At 38.2% G+C, this 17,576-nt stretch overlaps 1 protein-coding gene across 1 annotated transcript; it reads right to left on the bottom strand.

The window, feature by feature from the left end:
* Nucleotides 1–15,434: 15,434 nt before the first annotated feature.
* On the bottom strand, nucleotides 15,435–17,279 carry LOC109240209 (aquaporin PIP2-4-like). Its single transcript, XM_019406844.1, has 3 exons — nucleotides 16,918–17,279; nucleotides 16,491–16,786; nucleotides 15,435–15,945 (listed from the first exon to the last, which is right to left on the bottom strand). Exons 1-3 carry the CDS (start codon nucleotides 17,216–17,218, stop codon nucleotides 15,691–15,693), a joined length of 852 nt encoding a protein of 283 aa, XP_019262389.1. The 5' UTR covers nucleotides 17,219–17,279; the 3' UTR covers nucleotides 15,435–15,690.
* Nucleotides 17,280–17,576: the final 297 nt, after the last annotated feature.

Raw genomic sequence — 17,576 nt, 5'->3', positions numbered from 1 at the left:
ACACAGTCAAAGGAAAACATAAGCATAAAGATTGTTGCGGTGTGCAATCCAATCCCACCATATCACAATAATCACAATCACAGTTCACCCTTATCTCACCACAATCCACCCTTGTTACACCTGTTGTGGCGTGCAACCCAATCCCACCGTATCACAATAATCACAATCACAGTTCACCCTTATCTCACCATAATCCACCCTTATTACACCTGTTGCGGCGTGCAACCCGATCCCACCATAACAATACCATTTACTCAGAAAGTATAGAATTACACAATTCAAATCACATAACTCTTCACAGGTTCAACTTCAAACCAAAGCATTTAGAATGATTATGCACTACGAGACTTTACGAGACTTTACACAATTTATTCTACTCAGCGAGACCGATCCAAATATGCCTTGAAAGTACCAATAACTAGCTCAAACAATAAAGGAGACAACGAAGCTACGAAAGAACTAACACTTCTAACAAAAGATATAATGTCTAACAAGTAGCAATTAGGCATGGAATTACAAGTAAAACATGTAGCAGTTAAGGCAGGAAAAGACAATATAAAAAGAACGGGAAGAAAACAGGCAAAACAGATAAATTGGCGGTGCATAGGTACTCGTCACCTCACCTATACACCGTTCACATGGATTTCATATAGCAAATAAGTCAAGGGTTCCTAATCCCTTGAGTCAAAGTTAGACACAACACTTACCTCGCTCCGCGGGCCACTCAATGCTCAATTAGCGCTTTCTCTCTAGTATCCACCTCCAAACCGCTCGTATCTAGTCACAATTAACTCAATAACATCAATTATTGCTAAAGGAACCAACTACAATGCATAAGTTTAGATTTCTCAAACCTTCCCCCAAAAAGTCAAAAATTGACCCCGGGCCCGCTTGGTCAAAACTCGAGGTTCGGACCAAAATCCATTCACCCATTCACCCCCAAGCCCGGATAAGTAATTAGTTTTGAAATCCTACCCCAATTTGAGGTCTAAATCTTAATTTCCCAAAAATCCCTAATTCTACCCAAACTCCCAATTTCTACCATGGAAATCCTTGATTTTTTGTTGGAAATTCATGAAATGTGATGGGAAATTGAAAGAAAGTGGGTTAGGATCGCATACCAAAGTTTTGGGGAAGAATTGGTCTTGGGAGAATCACCTTTAGGGTTCTAGGATTTAAAAATTTGATGAATGAGAGAAAAATCCCGTCTAACTTAAGTTTTGAGTTGCAAGTGTTGCATTTGCGCCCTGGGGTTCGCAGATGCGAGCCCCGCAAATGCGAAGAACCTATCGCAAATGCGAAGGTTTCATATTCCTATCTTCGTCGCATATGCGACAAATAGTTCGCAAATGCGAACTCTGATCCTTCGTCAAATGCGACCAATTGATCGCATTTGCGATCACTATTGCCCAGCTCCCACTTCGCAATTGCGAAGATTTATCCGCAAATACGAACACTGGCTCCCCGCAAATGTGACCTCCTGATCGCAAATACGAACTTGTGCTGGCCTAGGTACACTTCGCAAATGCGAAGAATTTTCTCACAATTGTAAGCCTGCCAGCATGGGTAATGTTTGCAAATGCGAACACTGATCTCGCAAATGCGAGATCAGACACCAGTCGCAGAAATTGCAGAACTATCAATGCTCTAAGTCAAATTTTCACTCTGTGGCCTATCCAAACCTCACCCGAGTCCTCGGGGCGCCAAACCAAACATGCACATAAGTCTTAAAACATCATACGAACTTGCTCGCGCATTCTAATCGCCAAAATAACACCTATAACAACGAATTTAGCAACAAATCAAATGAAATTCTCAAGAACACTTTAAAATTTCTATTTTCTCAATCGGACGTCCGAATCACGTCAAATCAACTCCGTTTCTCACCAAATTTCACAGACAAGGTCTTAAATACTATAATGAACCTGTACTGGGCTCCGGAACCAAAATATGGACCTGATACCAACAAGATCAAACATTAACCAAATTCTTAAAACCATTTAATTTTCAGACTTTCAAGTTTCCTCAAAAAATTTATTTCTCGAGCTAAGGACCTCGAAATTCGATTTTGGGCATACGCCCAGGTCTGATATTTCGATACGGACCCACCGGGACTGTCAAAATACGAGTCCGGGTCCGTTTACTCAAAACGTTGACCGAAGTCAACTAAATCAACTTTTAAAGACAAAAATTATTATTTTCATCAACTTTCAACATAAAATCTCTCCGGAAACATGCCCAGACTGCAGACGCGGATTGAGGAGGGTAAAAATGATATTTTAAAGGTCTCGGAACATAGAATCGAGTTCTAAAACATAAGATTAACTTTTGGGTCATCACAAGAGTAAATTTTAAGTTTAATTATTAAATATAAATCAAGAAATTCAAAGGTTTTGCATTGACTTAGTAAGTTCTTCATAATCAATATGAACTTCTTAGCCATCTTCTGAGTGTTAAATTCAGATGGATTACCTTGTGTTAATATATCTCCAAGTTCCTCGTCGTCTGGTTTATCAACATTTTTACGTCCCTGATTTCTTCGTTCCGATCTAATCCAATCTCTGAAACATACTAAAACTTCCAAAGCATTGCTTCCCAATGAGTGACGACTGTCTCCTAGTTGTTGTCTTTTTTTTTTTTTGGTAATAACTGTGAATATTACCATAACAACCCAAATGCTTTAAATCCTAAGAGCATCAAGTGTACTAGCTTTTCCCAGTACAACAAGACCTCAAAAAACACATCCTTCTAAATACAGAACTTCATCCTACGAAAGAAAAGAAAAAATAAACTGAACTACAAACTAACTACACAATCGTTGTATCAACAATGGACATTGTCTAGCTCTTCTGGACTCTACATATATGCTCAATCTTTCTGCGAGCTCCTTCTTTATTTGGCCAACACAGAATTCTATGTTCAGGTTGATTTGTCTAAAAATTCTCCAATTCCTAGCTTGCCTGGTATGATATACTGTTGCTCCTATTTTTGCTGCTGCTACTTCCTTCCTGTTGCTTCCAATGCCTCCTTCTAATCCACTGTAATATCTCAGGTATTGCCATGTCTGGTAATCTGATGTCAACCCAACTTGCTAGTGCATCTCTCATATTTTTCACCCAACAGCAGTCCCCAAATAGATGTTGTTGAGTCTCTAATATTCCCAAGTTATACATGCAACACTCAGCATCTCCTGTGATAGGAATGTGCATTTGTAGCAGTCTCCCCTTCGTATGCAGTTTTTATTGATTTGCCGCCCCCTTGCTTTTTCCTGTTTTCCGCTCCTGCCTCTGTATCAGTTGTTTGAATCACTTGTTCTGCTGCTAATTTATCCTTTTTCCCACTAGTTTCCTCTGTTGGTCTAGTATCTGCAGTTTGTTTCTTTGCTCTACAAACTTGTTCATCATGACCATATTTCCTGCATACTTTACACAATGTTGCCTTCCAATCATACTGCACTTTCTGTTCCATTAGCAGCCCTCTTTCATTTTTAAAGAACACTTTGTCAAGCAATTTGGTATCCATCTGAACCTCAACTAGGAGGCGTGCAAAACTCAGCCCCAAATTTCTTTCCGTGTGACTGTCAACCATCAATGGTCGACCTATTAAACTCCCAATTTTGCTTAGGCCTTTAGGACTCCAGTACTTGAAGTCTAGCCCAGGCAGTTTTACCCATATGGGGACTGTATTAAACTCCTCTTTGGTGAATTCCATGTCTGCATGCCATGCTTTCACAATGACTAGTTTGTTGTCAAAGTGATATATACCACCTTGCAACACCTCATTCTTTCCTATCACTGAATCAAATCGCATAATCACTATCACATTCTTTAACATTGACACCTTGTTTATACCATGTTTACCCCATAGTCTACGAACATATGCATTAAGCACAATGAATGGCGGGTGAGCTCCCAACACATAACACACTACTGTTGATTTCCAGAATTCAATTTATGAACTTATGTCCTCTGCCTCAATTTCACAAACAAGTGCCTCGTCATGTATTTCAAGCTCTACCAATTCAAGTTTAAAGCCAACATTTGTTACCTTAGTTATATCAAATTTATCCCAGATAGATCCCTTAGTATTCAATTCCGGTGAAGCTTCAGCTTCATCAACCCATGTCAATTTCCCACTCCCAGCTCCAGAATTCAACACCTCCTTCCCTTGTGGCGGTGATGATGATGTACCTTCACCCAATTCCCTGACCTACGATCCTAATTGACTTGCAACTGGTGAGATTTCACTTCCTAGCTCTTCGATTTCCCCTTGTTCGATCAGATCATCCATGCATGGTACTGTTCCATTAACTTCTTCCTCCTCGAGCTGCTTTTCTAGATTTTCACTTATTTTCATCTTATCATCCTTCTTCCTTTACTGATACGCACCCAAAGCGAAGGTTTCTCGTGCCATAATTGCCTTTTGTGAGGGATTATGAGCTCTCTTCCCCATGGTGGTGCATGTTATGCTAACATGCACTGAGATAGAATCCTTCTTACTTCATCATCCTAGTTGTTGTCTTGCTTGACTAAATGCACTCTCTGATGCAACAGTTGAAATTGGCACATTTAGCACGTCGCGAGCCATAGCGGAAAGAACAAGAAATTATTTTTCATTCTCATGCCACCATCCCAACGGTGAAAATTCCTTTGTGCGAGGCTCTGTTTTCTTTTGCAAAAAGAACAATGTTCCTGCTACTGGTTTGAGTAGAAGGGAATGTAGACCAAATATTAAAGCCATCAAGGCCTTCATATTCATCCATAGTAGCAGATGTAGTAGAAGTAGTACAATGCATAGTGGAATTAACATTGCCTACATTAAAACAACATCATCAATTATATTTGCATAATAATTATATAGTTGTTGTAAATAATCATTTAGCTTGGTCATACAATAATATATATATCTGGGGTTTCAGTTGGTCCAATCTCCATATAACTAAATAAAGCATTGATTAATTAGTAACAATTAGACATCTTAATAAAAGGATTTAAAACAGCACCAATTAAGTAAATCAGAGGAATTGGAAAGAAATAATTTTTGAATTTTGTTTGCACTTTTTCAACAACATCCTTATATTTTACTTTCTTCTTAAAATCAGAGAGTAGAAAAGAAATTTTAGCTATATGTACTAAAGCCATAGTAACAGCAGGGTAATATGCTCCATAAAACTCAACAGCAGCTGTATAAAATTTATGTAAAAATTTAACAACATCATTAATGTCCTCCCAATTATTAGTTGTTAACATGCGGTATGGATCAGTACAATGCGCATTAGCAACTTCAGTTATGTCACGACCCAAACCCCCGCACTGGTCGTGATGGCGCCTCTCGTGAAGACGAGGCCAGCCAACTAACACAACTCATCTTTTCAAAAATAATTAAACATTAACAAGCAATTTAAATGTGATTTAATGATATAACTAACGGGAGCACAAACCCGACACAGCCCTAATCGGGGTGTCACAAGTCACGAGCGTCTATTAGAGTGTAAATCCAACTACAAGGTCTAAAATATACAAAACCGAAATAATGAACAAAGAGAGAAAGGCGGTGCTGCGAACGTTGGCAGTCACCTCGTTAACTCCTATAACTCTGCCACTGATTAGCCAAAACCCGCTACCGGGTGGATAAATACCTACATCTGCACACGAGGTGCAGGGAGTAAAGTGAGTACTCCAACTCAGTGCGTAATAAAGGTAAATAACAACTGAGCAGTAAGAAATCACGTAAAGCAACCAACATGCTGTATAGAAGCAGGGTACAATCCTTTGAGAAAATAGTGAAGCTGTGAAATCTTTAGAAATATATTGGCTCAGTTTAAATCTCTTTTGAAAATGATCTTTTCAACAGTTACGAAACGATTTCAAAACAGTTAGTGCTCATAAGCATAGAAAAATCCGCCCCTCGGGCACAAATACCGCAGTATAACAGGTAAAAAAGCAAGAAAATATACAAGATGAGCACATAAAAGTTCGCCCCTCGGGCAATATCTCAAAACAGTACCAGCTCCTCGGGCTCACTCTCAGAAACACTCTCAGCCCCTCGGGCTCTCTCTCTCAGATCACTCTCAGAACAATATCATATAGTAACCGCTGCGGCGTGCAGCCCGATCCACATCTCGCTGCGGCGTGCAGCCCGATCCATATATCGTCGACGGCGCTCACTGGGGGTGTGCAGACTCCGAGAGGGGCCCCTTACGGCCCAAGCGCAATATCAAGCCACCTCGTGGCATATAACATGGGTCCTGAAAGCCTTCTCACATCACTCATAAGGCCTGAAAGCCTCCTCACATCACTCACAAGGCCTGAAAGCCTCCTCACATCACTCACAAGGCCTGAAAGCCTCCTCACATCACTCACAAGGCCTGAAAGCCTCCTCACATCACTCAACATATCCTCACATATGGCCCTCGGCCTCACTCAGTCCAGAAAATATCATAAGCCCCTCGGGCATCAATAAAATAGTAGTGCTCAGCCCAAACAACAGTGGAAATATCATTTAAGTCTCAAAGTTTAATTAAAGCGGCTGAGTTTATAAAACAGTATAATCAACAGGACTGAGTTCAAGTAGCATATCAAAATAGTAAGGAAATAGTGATAAAAATCCTCGAAGGGTTCAGATAATTGGCACGAAGCCCAAATATGGCAATCAGCCCAAATCATGATAATAACAAATAAGTTTCAGTCAAATACGCGGTAAAATCATCAATCGGGACGGACCAAGTCACAATCCCTCAACGGTGCTCTACCCCACGCTCGCTATCCGGCGTGCAAGTCACCTCAATATAGCACTACGGTGTGCAATCCGGGGTTTCAAACCCTCAGGATATCATTTACAATCATTACTCACCTCGAACCGGCGAAATCTCTAGCTCGCGATGCCTTTGCCTCTCAAATCGGCCTCCACGCGCGTCGGATCTATCCAAAATCAGAGTGAGTACATCACAATAGGCTAAGGGAACAAAGCCTAAGCAAAAACAATCAATTACGGGCACAAATCCCAAAATTACCAAAACCCGAGCCCCGGGCCCACTTCTCGAAACTCGGAAATTTTCACATCAATATATTCCTTATCTCCTCACGAGTTCATACATACCAAAATTTCTCAAATCCGACCTCAAATGGTCCTTCAAATCCCCAAATCAAATTTCAAAATCTCAAGCCCTAGTTCCTCAATTTTAGGCTTAGTTTCCATGAATTTTTAGGTAGATTACACAATAAAAACCGAGTTTTGAGTTCAAAATCTTACCTCCAATCGATTCTCCTTGAATCCCTCTTCAATTTCCTTCAAAAACCTCTCAAAAAGATCAACATGGAGTAAATGAGCCCCAAAATCGTGGATGAAATGTTTTAAAACATTCTGCCCAGGTCTGACCCTTCCTTCTTCGCGAACGCGGTCAAACTCTCGCGTTCGCGAAGAACAACCTTGCATTGACCCAATTTTACTCTATGCGAACGCGATGCCTCAGCTCCCAGACCTACGCGAACGCGAGGCACCTAATGCGAACGCGAAGAGTAATTCCACTGGACCCCAAATCCTTATACGCGAATGCGAGCGGACTCATGCGAACGCGAGGCACAACCTCTTAGCCTTCCGCGAACGCGAGCCCTCAAACGCGAACGCGAAGGCTTAAATTCCTGACTTCCAAAATCCCTCTACGCGATCGCGATATACCCCACGCGATCGTGAAGGCTTAAATGTCTGCAACACCTGAACTGAAAATCTGCAACTCTTCAACTTAGAAAATGGTCCAATTGACCACCCGAAACTCACCCGAGGCCCCCGGGACCTCAACCAAAAGCACCAACACATCCTAAAACCTCATTCAAACTTGTTCCAATCACCAAAACACCTCAAACAACACCAAAACCATCAATTCACATCGAATTCAAGCCTAAGCTTTCCAAAAACTTTCGAAACACGCATTTGATCAAAAATCCAACCAAAACACCTCTGAATGACCTGAAATTTTGCACACACATCCCAAATCACATGACGAAGCTACAGCAACTCTCGGAATTCCATTCCGACCCTCGGATCAAAATTTCACCTTTCAACCGGAAATCGCCAAAATACTAACTTCGCCAATTCAAGCCTAATTCTACACCGGACTTCCAAAACCAATTCCGATCACGCTCCTAAGTCACAAATTACCTAACGAAGCTAACCAAATCATAAAAACTTCGATCCGAGCTCATATACAAATAAGTCAACTCTTGGTCAAACCTTTCAAATTCAAAGCTTTCAACTGAAACTGTTCTTTCAAATTCATTCCAAATTTTCCTGAAAACCAAAACCAACTATCTACATTAGACATAATGCATAACACGGGGCAAGTCATGCCCGAGAACTGGCGATCAAGGTGCAAAAGCTCAAAACGACCGGTCGGGTTGTTACAAGTTATCGACAATCTATATTTCTAGCGACATTTTAAAAATAAGTATGTATAATTCCATCTAGTAACAATTTCATCTGGCATGAATATGGGATTAAGGTTATGCTCGGTATACTTCGTCTTAAATTTCCTAATTCTAGATTGTCTATTATTTCCTTGAATAACACCAACTGCTCTTCTAACATGAGTAATCTCAGTCGAAAATAAATCAAGGCCACTTTTTACAATTAAATTATAAACATGGCATGCACACCTAACATGAAAAATTTCGTCAAGTGGTGGTTCCAAATTCAGTCTTAATATTGAAATAGCGACATTATTGTTAGAAACATTATCAAAAGACATACACAATACTTTTTTATTAAGATTATAAACTGCAACAACTTTGCAAATAGTAGTACTTATAAAAATAGTAGTATGACTTTGATCTACATCATATTTAAAAGCGATAATACATTTTTGCATACAATAATTATTATCTATCCAATGACATGTAATTGTAAAATAATCATTTTCATTAACAGCATGGTCAATATCAGAAGTTAAGGAAACTCTACAAGGAAGGTGGTCAAACAAATAACGTATGTATGTCTTATATTTTCTATGAAGTCTAAAGATATCAGACCTACAGGTACTTCTAGGGATACCTTTAAATGAAGGATTATAAATCCTTTGAATATACATAATAAGATATGATGAAGAAGCAAAAGAAAAAGGTAGACAACCCAAAGCAATCATTTTTGCTAACTCCTCACGATCCTTCATTTTATCATATTTCATATGTCCTCCAGTACTAGGGTTTAGAGTTCCTTGATTTTCATCTAAATCAGAGCACCATTCTATAGAATGAGTAATTCTCATATGTCTACTAAGTGTCCCAGTCCCCCCTAAACTTCCTCCAGTCTTATATTTAAAATCATCTTTACAAATTTTGCATCCAACTCTATCAGAATTCTCTATTTCCTCAAAATATTTCCAAACTTTACTTCTCCTTCTTGGATTACTAGTCGGGGCCACAAGTGGTTACTACTAGCGCCACGACTACCACACATGCTACCAACTCCAACACTACTAGGTGTAAGTGGTGTCTCATCTTCAATTTCTAATTCATTATCTTCTATATCAAAATCTTCCTATAATTGTTCATAATCTATATTATTATCAGGTGATGTTTCAGAAATATGTATAAAGTTATTTAAATTACTACTAGAAGTTGAAGTAGTACCTCTTTTTCTATTTTCCTGATTACCCCGATTAGCAACTGTGAGCACGTGATTTTTGCCCTATATGAATTATTCCCAAAATTCAAACAAAATGATTTTTCTTTCATTATTTTGCAATTTCGTGAATTTTGTGTTATTTTTCTGTTAATTGTTTGCATTTTATTTGTGCATTTTAATTCATATGAAAATATAAGAAAAAAAAATATAAATACGCTTGACATTTGCATTTTGGATCTAATTTCATATTTTAGGATTATTTAGTAGTTACGTTGTTTTTAGAACAAAATATAAAGAAAATAACAAAAATAGTCCGCTTTTGCATTTTTAATTGTTAATTGTTGAAATTGTCACGAAATAGATTTTAAACAATTTTAGGAGTTAATTAGCTTAATTTTGGAAATAAATTAGGTTTCATTTTAATTTTTTTGCATTTTAATAAAATCAGGAAAAAATACAAAATGAAAAATGAAATAAATAAATAAAAGAAATAAAAGGGAGAAAACAAAAGAAATTAAAAAAAAAAAGAGATGTCTTAATAAGAGGACCGAACTGGGCCATTTTAATTGATAAATTTTAGCCCAATCCGTCCATACCCAACCCTGTTTGACCCAAGCCCAAAACCATAACCCTCACCCGGCCTGCCCCCACATAATCCTAACGACGTCGTTTGGTCGTTTTAATCTGGGTCGTCGAGGTTGATTGGATCAACGGTGGGGAACTGGGGTAAACATAATATAAAATGGTCGGAACACCCCCCCCCCACCCCCGTTTCATCGTCTCAAACACACCCTATCCACAGACCCTGTACACCGCCGCACGCCGCCGCCGGAAATCGCCCATGGCGGCGGCCCGTCTCCAAACGCCACCAAAATAACACCCCATACTCCCCTTCTCCTCCTCTATCCAAATCCATAGCCCAATTCTCTCGAATCCCACCCCAGGCCGTCGAATATTGGATCGAAGATTTTCCGGCCATGACACCACTTCTCCCAAATCGGTCCAAATTAACACCCTAGGTCCCTTTCCCCTTCCCCTATCCAAATCCCCGGTTAGTTTTTCTCGAATCTGCCTCGAATTGTTCGAATTTCAGTTTGAATATTTTCCGGCCAAAACCCTAATTGACCCAAACCACTCCAAATCGATACCACGTGACTCCTTTGCATCCCTCGTGTGGAATCCGGCTTCATTGGCACTCAAAATCTCACCGGGAGTGGGCTAAGTTCGAGTCCGGAACTGGTCTGGTGAACAGTGAGTTTCTTGTTTTTTTTTTTGTGTTTGTTTTCCTTTTTCTTTCTCCTTTTGGTGTTATTCTAGTTGTTAATAAGTGTTAATGTGGAAATCGACAAAGTCTTCTTCAATTTCGTTCCACATTCGTTTCATTTTGATCCTTATATGCCTGTTCATCTTAGTTTTTAGGTGTTAAGTTGTTATTCGTTCTGCTAATAGTTGGATTTGTTTCAATTTTTCTGTTTAAATAATGACTTGTAGTATTAAATCTCAATTATGATTCTGTTTAGTCAGTAATTGTTTGAATGTCATTTGTTATCGATTCTGATTAAGTTTAGCTTGTGATTAGTTTGGTTGATTGTTGCTGTTAATTTGTTTCAATGAATAGGTTAGTTAATAGTTTGAATTAGGATTGCATTTTGAAGCTGAAATTCAGATCTTAGGAATTGTTTGGGTATAGTTGTCTTACATCAGTAGTTTGGGATAAGTCGAGGGTAGTTGGGGCAATTCAAGGATAAAAAACCTTAGCAATGGATCTAGAACTTCCTAGAACATTCTAGAATGGGGTCCAATTTGGAATTTTAGGAAACTATAGTGTGCTTACTTGTGTAACAAATCAATAAGTAGGGGACTGAATGAGTAAATAAACAGGGACTGAGTGTAAAACAGAAAATTGAGGGCTGCCCTCATCTTTGCCTATAAAAGGCATGACTAGGTGCCTTAAGTCACAAGTTTGGAGCCTCCAAAAGCTTTCCCCCAAAAGTACTCTTCAGTTTTCCAGATTTGAAAGTAGAAATTCAAAAATTCGAAAGCCAAAAACAATAGAAAATTACAGAAAAATCCAAAAAAGAAATACTGTTTATTCAATCTCTTAGGTCAATTTCAAGTTTAGTGGTTGGTTTGCATTGTTTAACTTAATTTCTTGTAGTTGAAGTTCAGAAGTAGTCCTGTTTTGATTTCGAGTGGGTTTGGATTCCAAGCAAGTCAGTTTTGGGTCTATTTTGGTGCTATCGTGTTCAATCTCTCAATTCCATTTGATACTTGGATCACTGGTCTATTCCTGGCTGAATTTTCTGTGTTGTTGCTGTTGGAAACTCTCATTTGCTGCTGCTTGTACTGCTGTGTTGATCCTCTGATTTTTCTTTGCTGTGAATCCTCATTTGCTTATATTCTATTCTCCAGGTACACATTCTCAGCCTATGTTGATGTAACTGCGCTTGTTGAATATGAAATACAATTGAAGTTTGTTTGCTGCCCTGGAATTTCAATTTGACATCTTATTAAGTCTAGATAGCTCGATTACTATTTGATTGAATATTCATAGTTGTATTAATTGGACTATATAGCTGGACAGCTGATGTTTAGAATCAGCTGTAGATCAATTTCTTAGTAGCTGAATACTGTGTACGAATTGTTAAAAATAGACGTGCATGATTATTACTTTAAGGGTTCAGATCATGAGCTGAACACTTGATTGAGTTTGGTAGCTGTAGATATACGTTCAAAAATAATTTTTCTGTTTACTTCAGCGATTCAAGCAATGTCACGAAGTCCTTTGAGTGATTGAATGCTATTGAGGAGGGTTAATTTGAGTGGCCAAAATAGTTAGCTTGCTTTGAATCCACACCTGCACCTACTCATATATTCATACTGGCCAAAAATGTAATAAATGCTGAATGTTAGTTTAGTCATGATAATTAGAACTAATGTCGTTTTCCCTCGCTTGGACTTGGGCCAATGCCCGGCTTACGTCAGTCCAACATCGAATTGGTTAGGACCTTTCTTTATTTGTAGAGACGAACGGAATAGAAAATATAGTTCACTTTGGGGTATCCTTAAATAAGACGAGGTGAGCCCCGCTAAGCAAAACAAATAAATTGCGGGGCCCTCGATAAAAGTTTATTAAAATACTTTGACTCCGGGATGGACCGTTTAGCAAATTTCACGGCTTTCCCCAAAGATAATAACGCGATAGTCTCTTTAGGCACGTACTTTAAATAATTTTACCTTCCTAAATACAGGTGCACATTTATGTGACCCAAATCCAAATCTCGACGAAGTTGAAATGTGTTGACAATCACGGGTGCACTGGTGCGACGTGGTTCGAGACGCATTTTCACGACGTTGCAATTCTTATTAAAATGACAATAAAAGAGGTTTACTAATAAAAGGCACATAAGTTAGAACTTGTTTAAAAATCAGATAAGAGCAAATACAACAGTTGAGCGACCGTGCTAGAACCACGGAACCCGGGAGTGCCTAATACCTTCTCCCGGGTTAACAGAATTCCTTACTCGGAGTTCTGGTTCGCGGACTGTTAACAGAGTCATAATTTCCTCGGATCGGGATTCAACCGGTGACTTGGGACACCATTAGTCTCCCAAGTGGCGACTCTGAATATTAATAATAAATCCCATTCCGACTGTCCTTTAATTGGAAAAACTCCTTTACGCCCTCACCGGTGTAGGTAAAAAGGAGGTGTGACAGCAACCTTATTACAAACTCTTTTTGCAGCATTAAACATATTGTGATAATTTAACTACCCGACACAATCTGCTCCCCGTCCCAACCCACCCCCGCCCGACCCACTACCTACCGGTCCGGTCTATAATCGGTTTGAGCCGGTCCAGAACCGGGTCAACTCGACCGTTAGACACCCATACTCTAATAGGATTATATGATATGAAAAGTAAAAAATATGTTCCAAGACAAATGTATAGAGTAATGGGAAGAACCATACTTTCTAACAGTTTAGATATTAATTTATATTTGAAAAAAAATTCATTTGACGACCAAAAAATGGATTAAACTTTAAAAAAATTACAATGTAAATAAATAAATTGTCTTTACTTATTATATCCCAAAATATGACTCTATTTTTCAACAATTTTTAACATTGAAAGGGTGCAGGGTCGGTTAGGGGTGGGCATCGGTCGGTTATGAATATTACCGGTTTAGCATATCGGTTATCGGTTTATAAATTTGATAAACCGATAACCGAACCGATAAGATATCGGTTATCGGGTATCGGTTAATCGGTTATCGATCATTATCGGTTCCGCTATCAGTTTACCCGATAAGTTAACTCAATCTAGAGTTAAGCAAAAAAGAGAAGACAATTCACTGGAGTTATGCAAAAAAGAGAAGAATTCACATATAGTATACTACCCATTTCTGCGTTATGTCCAGTGGCCACAACTGGAATAGTACTAATTCTTCAACAACGGTTGTCTAAATACATTAATAATAATATAAAGTAGTAGCAATTTCACATTAAAATTAACAAGTCCAAACATATAGTACTAACAGTTCAAATTCAAGTTAACAAGACAACAACTACTCAACCTTATAGGCTTCACCAAAAAATTAGTGGATAAATACTTATCAAACTGCAGCAATTCCCACAAAATGTTCCAAGGCATTAGCTGCCTCCTCCGATATGATAACAACAATAGTTGATTTAAAATTTTTATTTCATACAATACCTGTACTTTCACAAGGGTTGGAGCCCTCAAACACTCCAAGATAAACTCGATGTTGTTTGTCAAATGCCTAACCTGAAAAAAGAAACCATAGAGCAATCCCTATAAGAAGATGAATTTTGTTATAGAAATTAAAAGCCTAATGTATAAGACTAAAGACTTACGCTAGGAATAACTAGTAAGGTCTATGAAGAATGAAGATGAAGCAACTGAAGAGTGCGGCTAAGAAAGAATAGGAGAGAATGAACTGAAGCCCTAGCATATGTATATACTTAAGGGTAAAGTCGTAATTTTATTAATTCTTATTGGGTTATCGGTTAACCCATTAACCAAATTGGCAAACTGAGGCCCAAACAGATAACCCAATAGTAAAAAAATTCTAAACCGTTACCGAACCTTTAAACCAATAACTCGATGCCGATAACCCAATAAAGAATTAAAGGTTCGGGTTATCGATTTTACTCGATATATGCCCAGCCCTAGGGTCGGTAGTTGAGGCTGAAGTTTCTACTTAAAAATATTTAAATTTTCATGGTTGGAGAAAATAGATAAATTTATCTTTCTATATAAAAAAAGGCTTCATTAATGATTTTTTTGTTTTGGTGAGAAAGATAATATTGCATAAAACTTAACGAAAATTACTACAAAGAGGGTGATGCCTATGCATCGCCATTATAGTTGTTTGATAATTGTCTATTACATGGATGGATACTACTTATCCCGATGGAGTTTTCTACTATATTAAGGCCATTGGTGGTTGTGGTTGCATGTTCATCATCATAGATCAAAAAAGTATTTTGTTCCATATCCATAATTTGTTCCACTGATCTGCACGTCGTCCTCCTATATCGTACAGCTCCTGCTTGATCCATTTGCAAAAAGGTGTTGACAAAATCTGGTGGCTCTTCTTTAATGGTTCTTATAGTCTTTATCGATGTATATAACTATTGGAGAAACTAATAAATAGTTTAGTGACTTTTTGAGCTTAAAATAAAAAATAAATTTATTAGGTAAATTCATCAAGTTGAATGATCATTTGGGATCTTAACTCTATTTGTAGATGATAAAGCCTACGGTCTACCACAGCGATTTTTATATCTGATGTGATTGATAAAGACACAAAGCATTTTATTTAATTACCAGGAGTGGAGAAAAAATACATACACAAGAATAGAATATAAAAGAAGGAACTGAAGCTTACACACATAAGAATTACTAGAAACAAATAGGAAAGAAAATCAAAGGAGAATTAGCAAAAACTAGTAGGGATAAAAAGACACCCTCTTTATATACAATTTTGCATAGCTCGTTTCCATTCAATTTTGCACCCTTTATTCATCATATTGAGCAATGAAAAGTCTTAGGCATTGCTCCTGAAGGAACCGAGAGCTTTGACGGCACCAGCTCGGAGGATATACTGGTGGTAGGCGGCGGCGGCAAAGGCTCCGATAAATGGACCAACCCAGAAGATCCAGTGCTCATCCCATGCCTTGTCCTGGTTGTAAATCACGGCTGCTCCGAAACTCCTAGCCGGATTGATACCGGTTCCGGTGATTGGAATGGTGGCTAAGTGGACCATGAATACTGCGAATCCAATGGGAAGTGGAGCCAATACCTTCACATTCAAATTAAAGAAAGATTAAATGATCTAAAATTAGTCTTGGTTTTAGGCACAATAATTACAAAAGAAAAAGAGATTCCACTTCAGGAGAAAACTTAAATTGTGATATATTAAAAAACAATGTGTGTTATATTATGTACAATCACCAACTGAAACATCCAAAAAATACATAAACGCTAGCAAGTCTATTACCTAGGCAAATTAAATACTTTCCGGTTTCAGTTTATATAAACCTATAATTTCTTTTTAGTTCATTCTAAAAAAAAATTCCTTTCTAAAATATGAAAACTTAAACTTGCAATTTTGCCTTTAATGAAAAGTTTAAAACCACACAAATATTATGGTATATGCTAGACCAAAGTTTCAAAAAAATTATAATCACACAAAAATTGTGGCTTGTTTAGTATCACAAGTTTTAAAAAAAAATTAATTTTTTCTTGAACTTTGTATCCAGCCAAATAAGTTCATATAAATTGAAACATTGGAAGTAGTTAAAGTTAAACTCTTGTACAATGAAATGCATTTGATGGAATACTTACGGGGACATGGGAGTCTCGGGCGCTTCTTTTGGGGTCAGTGGCAGAGAAAACAACGTAGACCAAAACAAAGGTACCAATAATCTCAGCAGCAAGACCAACACCCTTTGTATGGCCAGGAGCCATCACATTAACACCTCCACCATATCTGTCGTAGTAAGCACTTTGAAAAGCCTTCACAAAACCCACACCACATATTGCACCCAAGCACTGTGCTACCATATACACCAAGGCTCTGATCAGTGACACTTTCCTCGCTAAGAACAGCCCAAATGTCACGGCCGGGTTAATGTGTCCTCCTGCATTATTCACATATTAATTTATCAGTACAATAATAAACAATTATGCAAAGCAAGGATGGGACAATCTTTACTATAAATAGACGAAAAATAATAAAGAAAAGTTTCAGCTTGAAAAAAAACCCACTAACCAGAGATACCGGCGGTGCAGTAAACAAGAACAAAGATCATGCCACCAAAGGCCCAAGCAATACCAAGGATGCCAACGCCGCCACAGACGTCGCCATTAGCGTCAACGTCTGACTGGTGCTTGTAGCCGATAACCGTGAGTACAGTTACGTAAAGAAATAACAAAGTGGCAATAAACTCAGCAATAGCAGCTCTGTAAAAGGACCATTGTTTCAGCTCCTCAAAATCAATCAAGGGTGCTGGTGGTGGGTCTGTGTAGTCCTTTGCTGAAAACTCTGTTGCTGCTTCTACGTCTTTTCCCATCACTAACTATTCAACACTCGTTGCTGCTCTGTTTTTAGGTGTGATGAGAAGTGAGAGGTGAGGGGGCAGTTATTTATATTAGTATAGAATGAAGCGGAAGAGCAAAGAGGGGATGATTAATTATTTAAGTTAAAAATTTAAGCCGCCCAATACATATTACAATTGTGGAATTGGTCCCACGGCCACCGTTGTCACACGACGGCTCTCACTTCTGGGTCTGTTTAATAAACAAGTTATCCTGTGATTAATTATTTCAGAATTAATTGTTACACTCCCATTAGAATAAAAAAATACTACAATTTCATAATAACTAATCCAGAGATTAGTTATAGCACGATATCAAACATCATCTATCATA

The sequence above is a fragment of the Nicotiana attenuata genome, unplaced genomic scaffold, assembly GCF_001879085.1.
Source record: "Nicotiana attenuata strain UT unplaced genomic scaffold, NIATTr2, whole genome shotgun sequence".
In the NCBI taxonomy this organism is placed as follows: domain Eukaryota; kingdom Viridiplantae; phylum Streptophyta; class Magnoliopsida; order Solanales; family Solanaceae; genus Nicotiana; species Nicotiana attenuata.
The sequence above is the reverse complement of the archived record's forward strand: the minus strand, read 5'-3'. Positions and strand labels throughout refer to the sequence as shown.

Coding starts and splice junctions, on each gene's coding strand:
- LOC109240209 (XM_019406844.1), bottom strand. CDS start 17,218: ATGGGAAAAGACGTAGAAGCAGCAACAGAGTTTTCAGCAAAGGACTAC. Junction 16,787..16,917: donor CTGCACCGCCGGTATCTCTG/GTTAGTGGGTTT, acceptor TGAATAATGCAG/GAGGACACATTAACCCGGCC. Junction 15,946..16,490: donor CCCGAGACTCCCATGTCCCC/GTAAGTATTCCA, acceptor TTGAATGTGAAG/GTATTGGCTCCACTTCCCAT.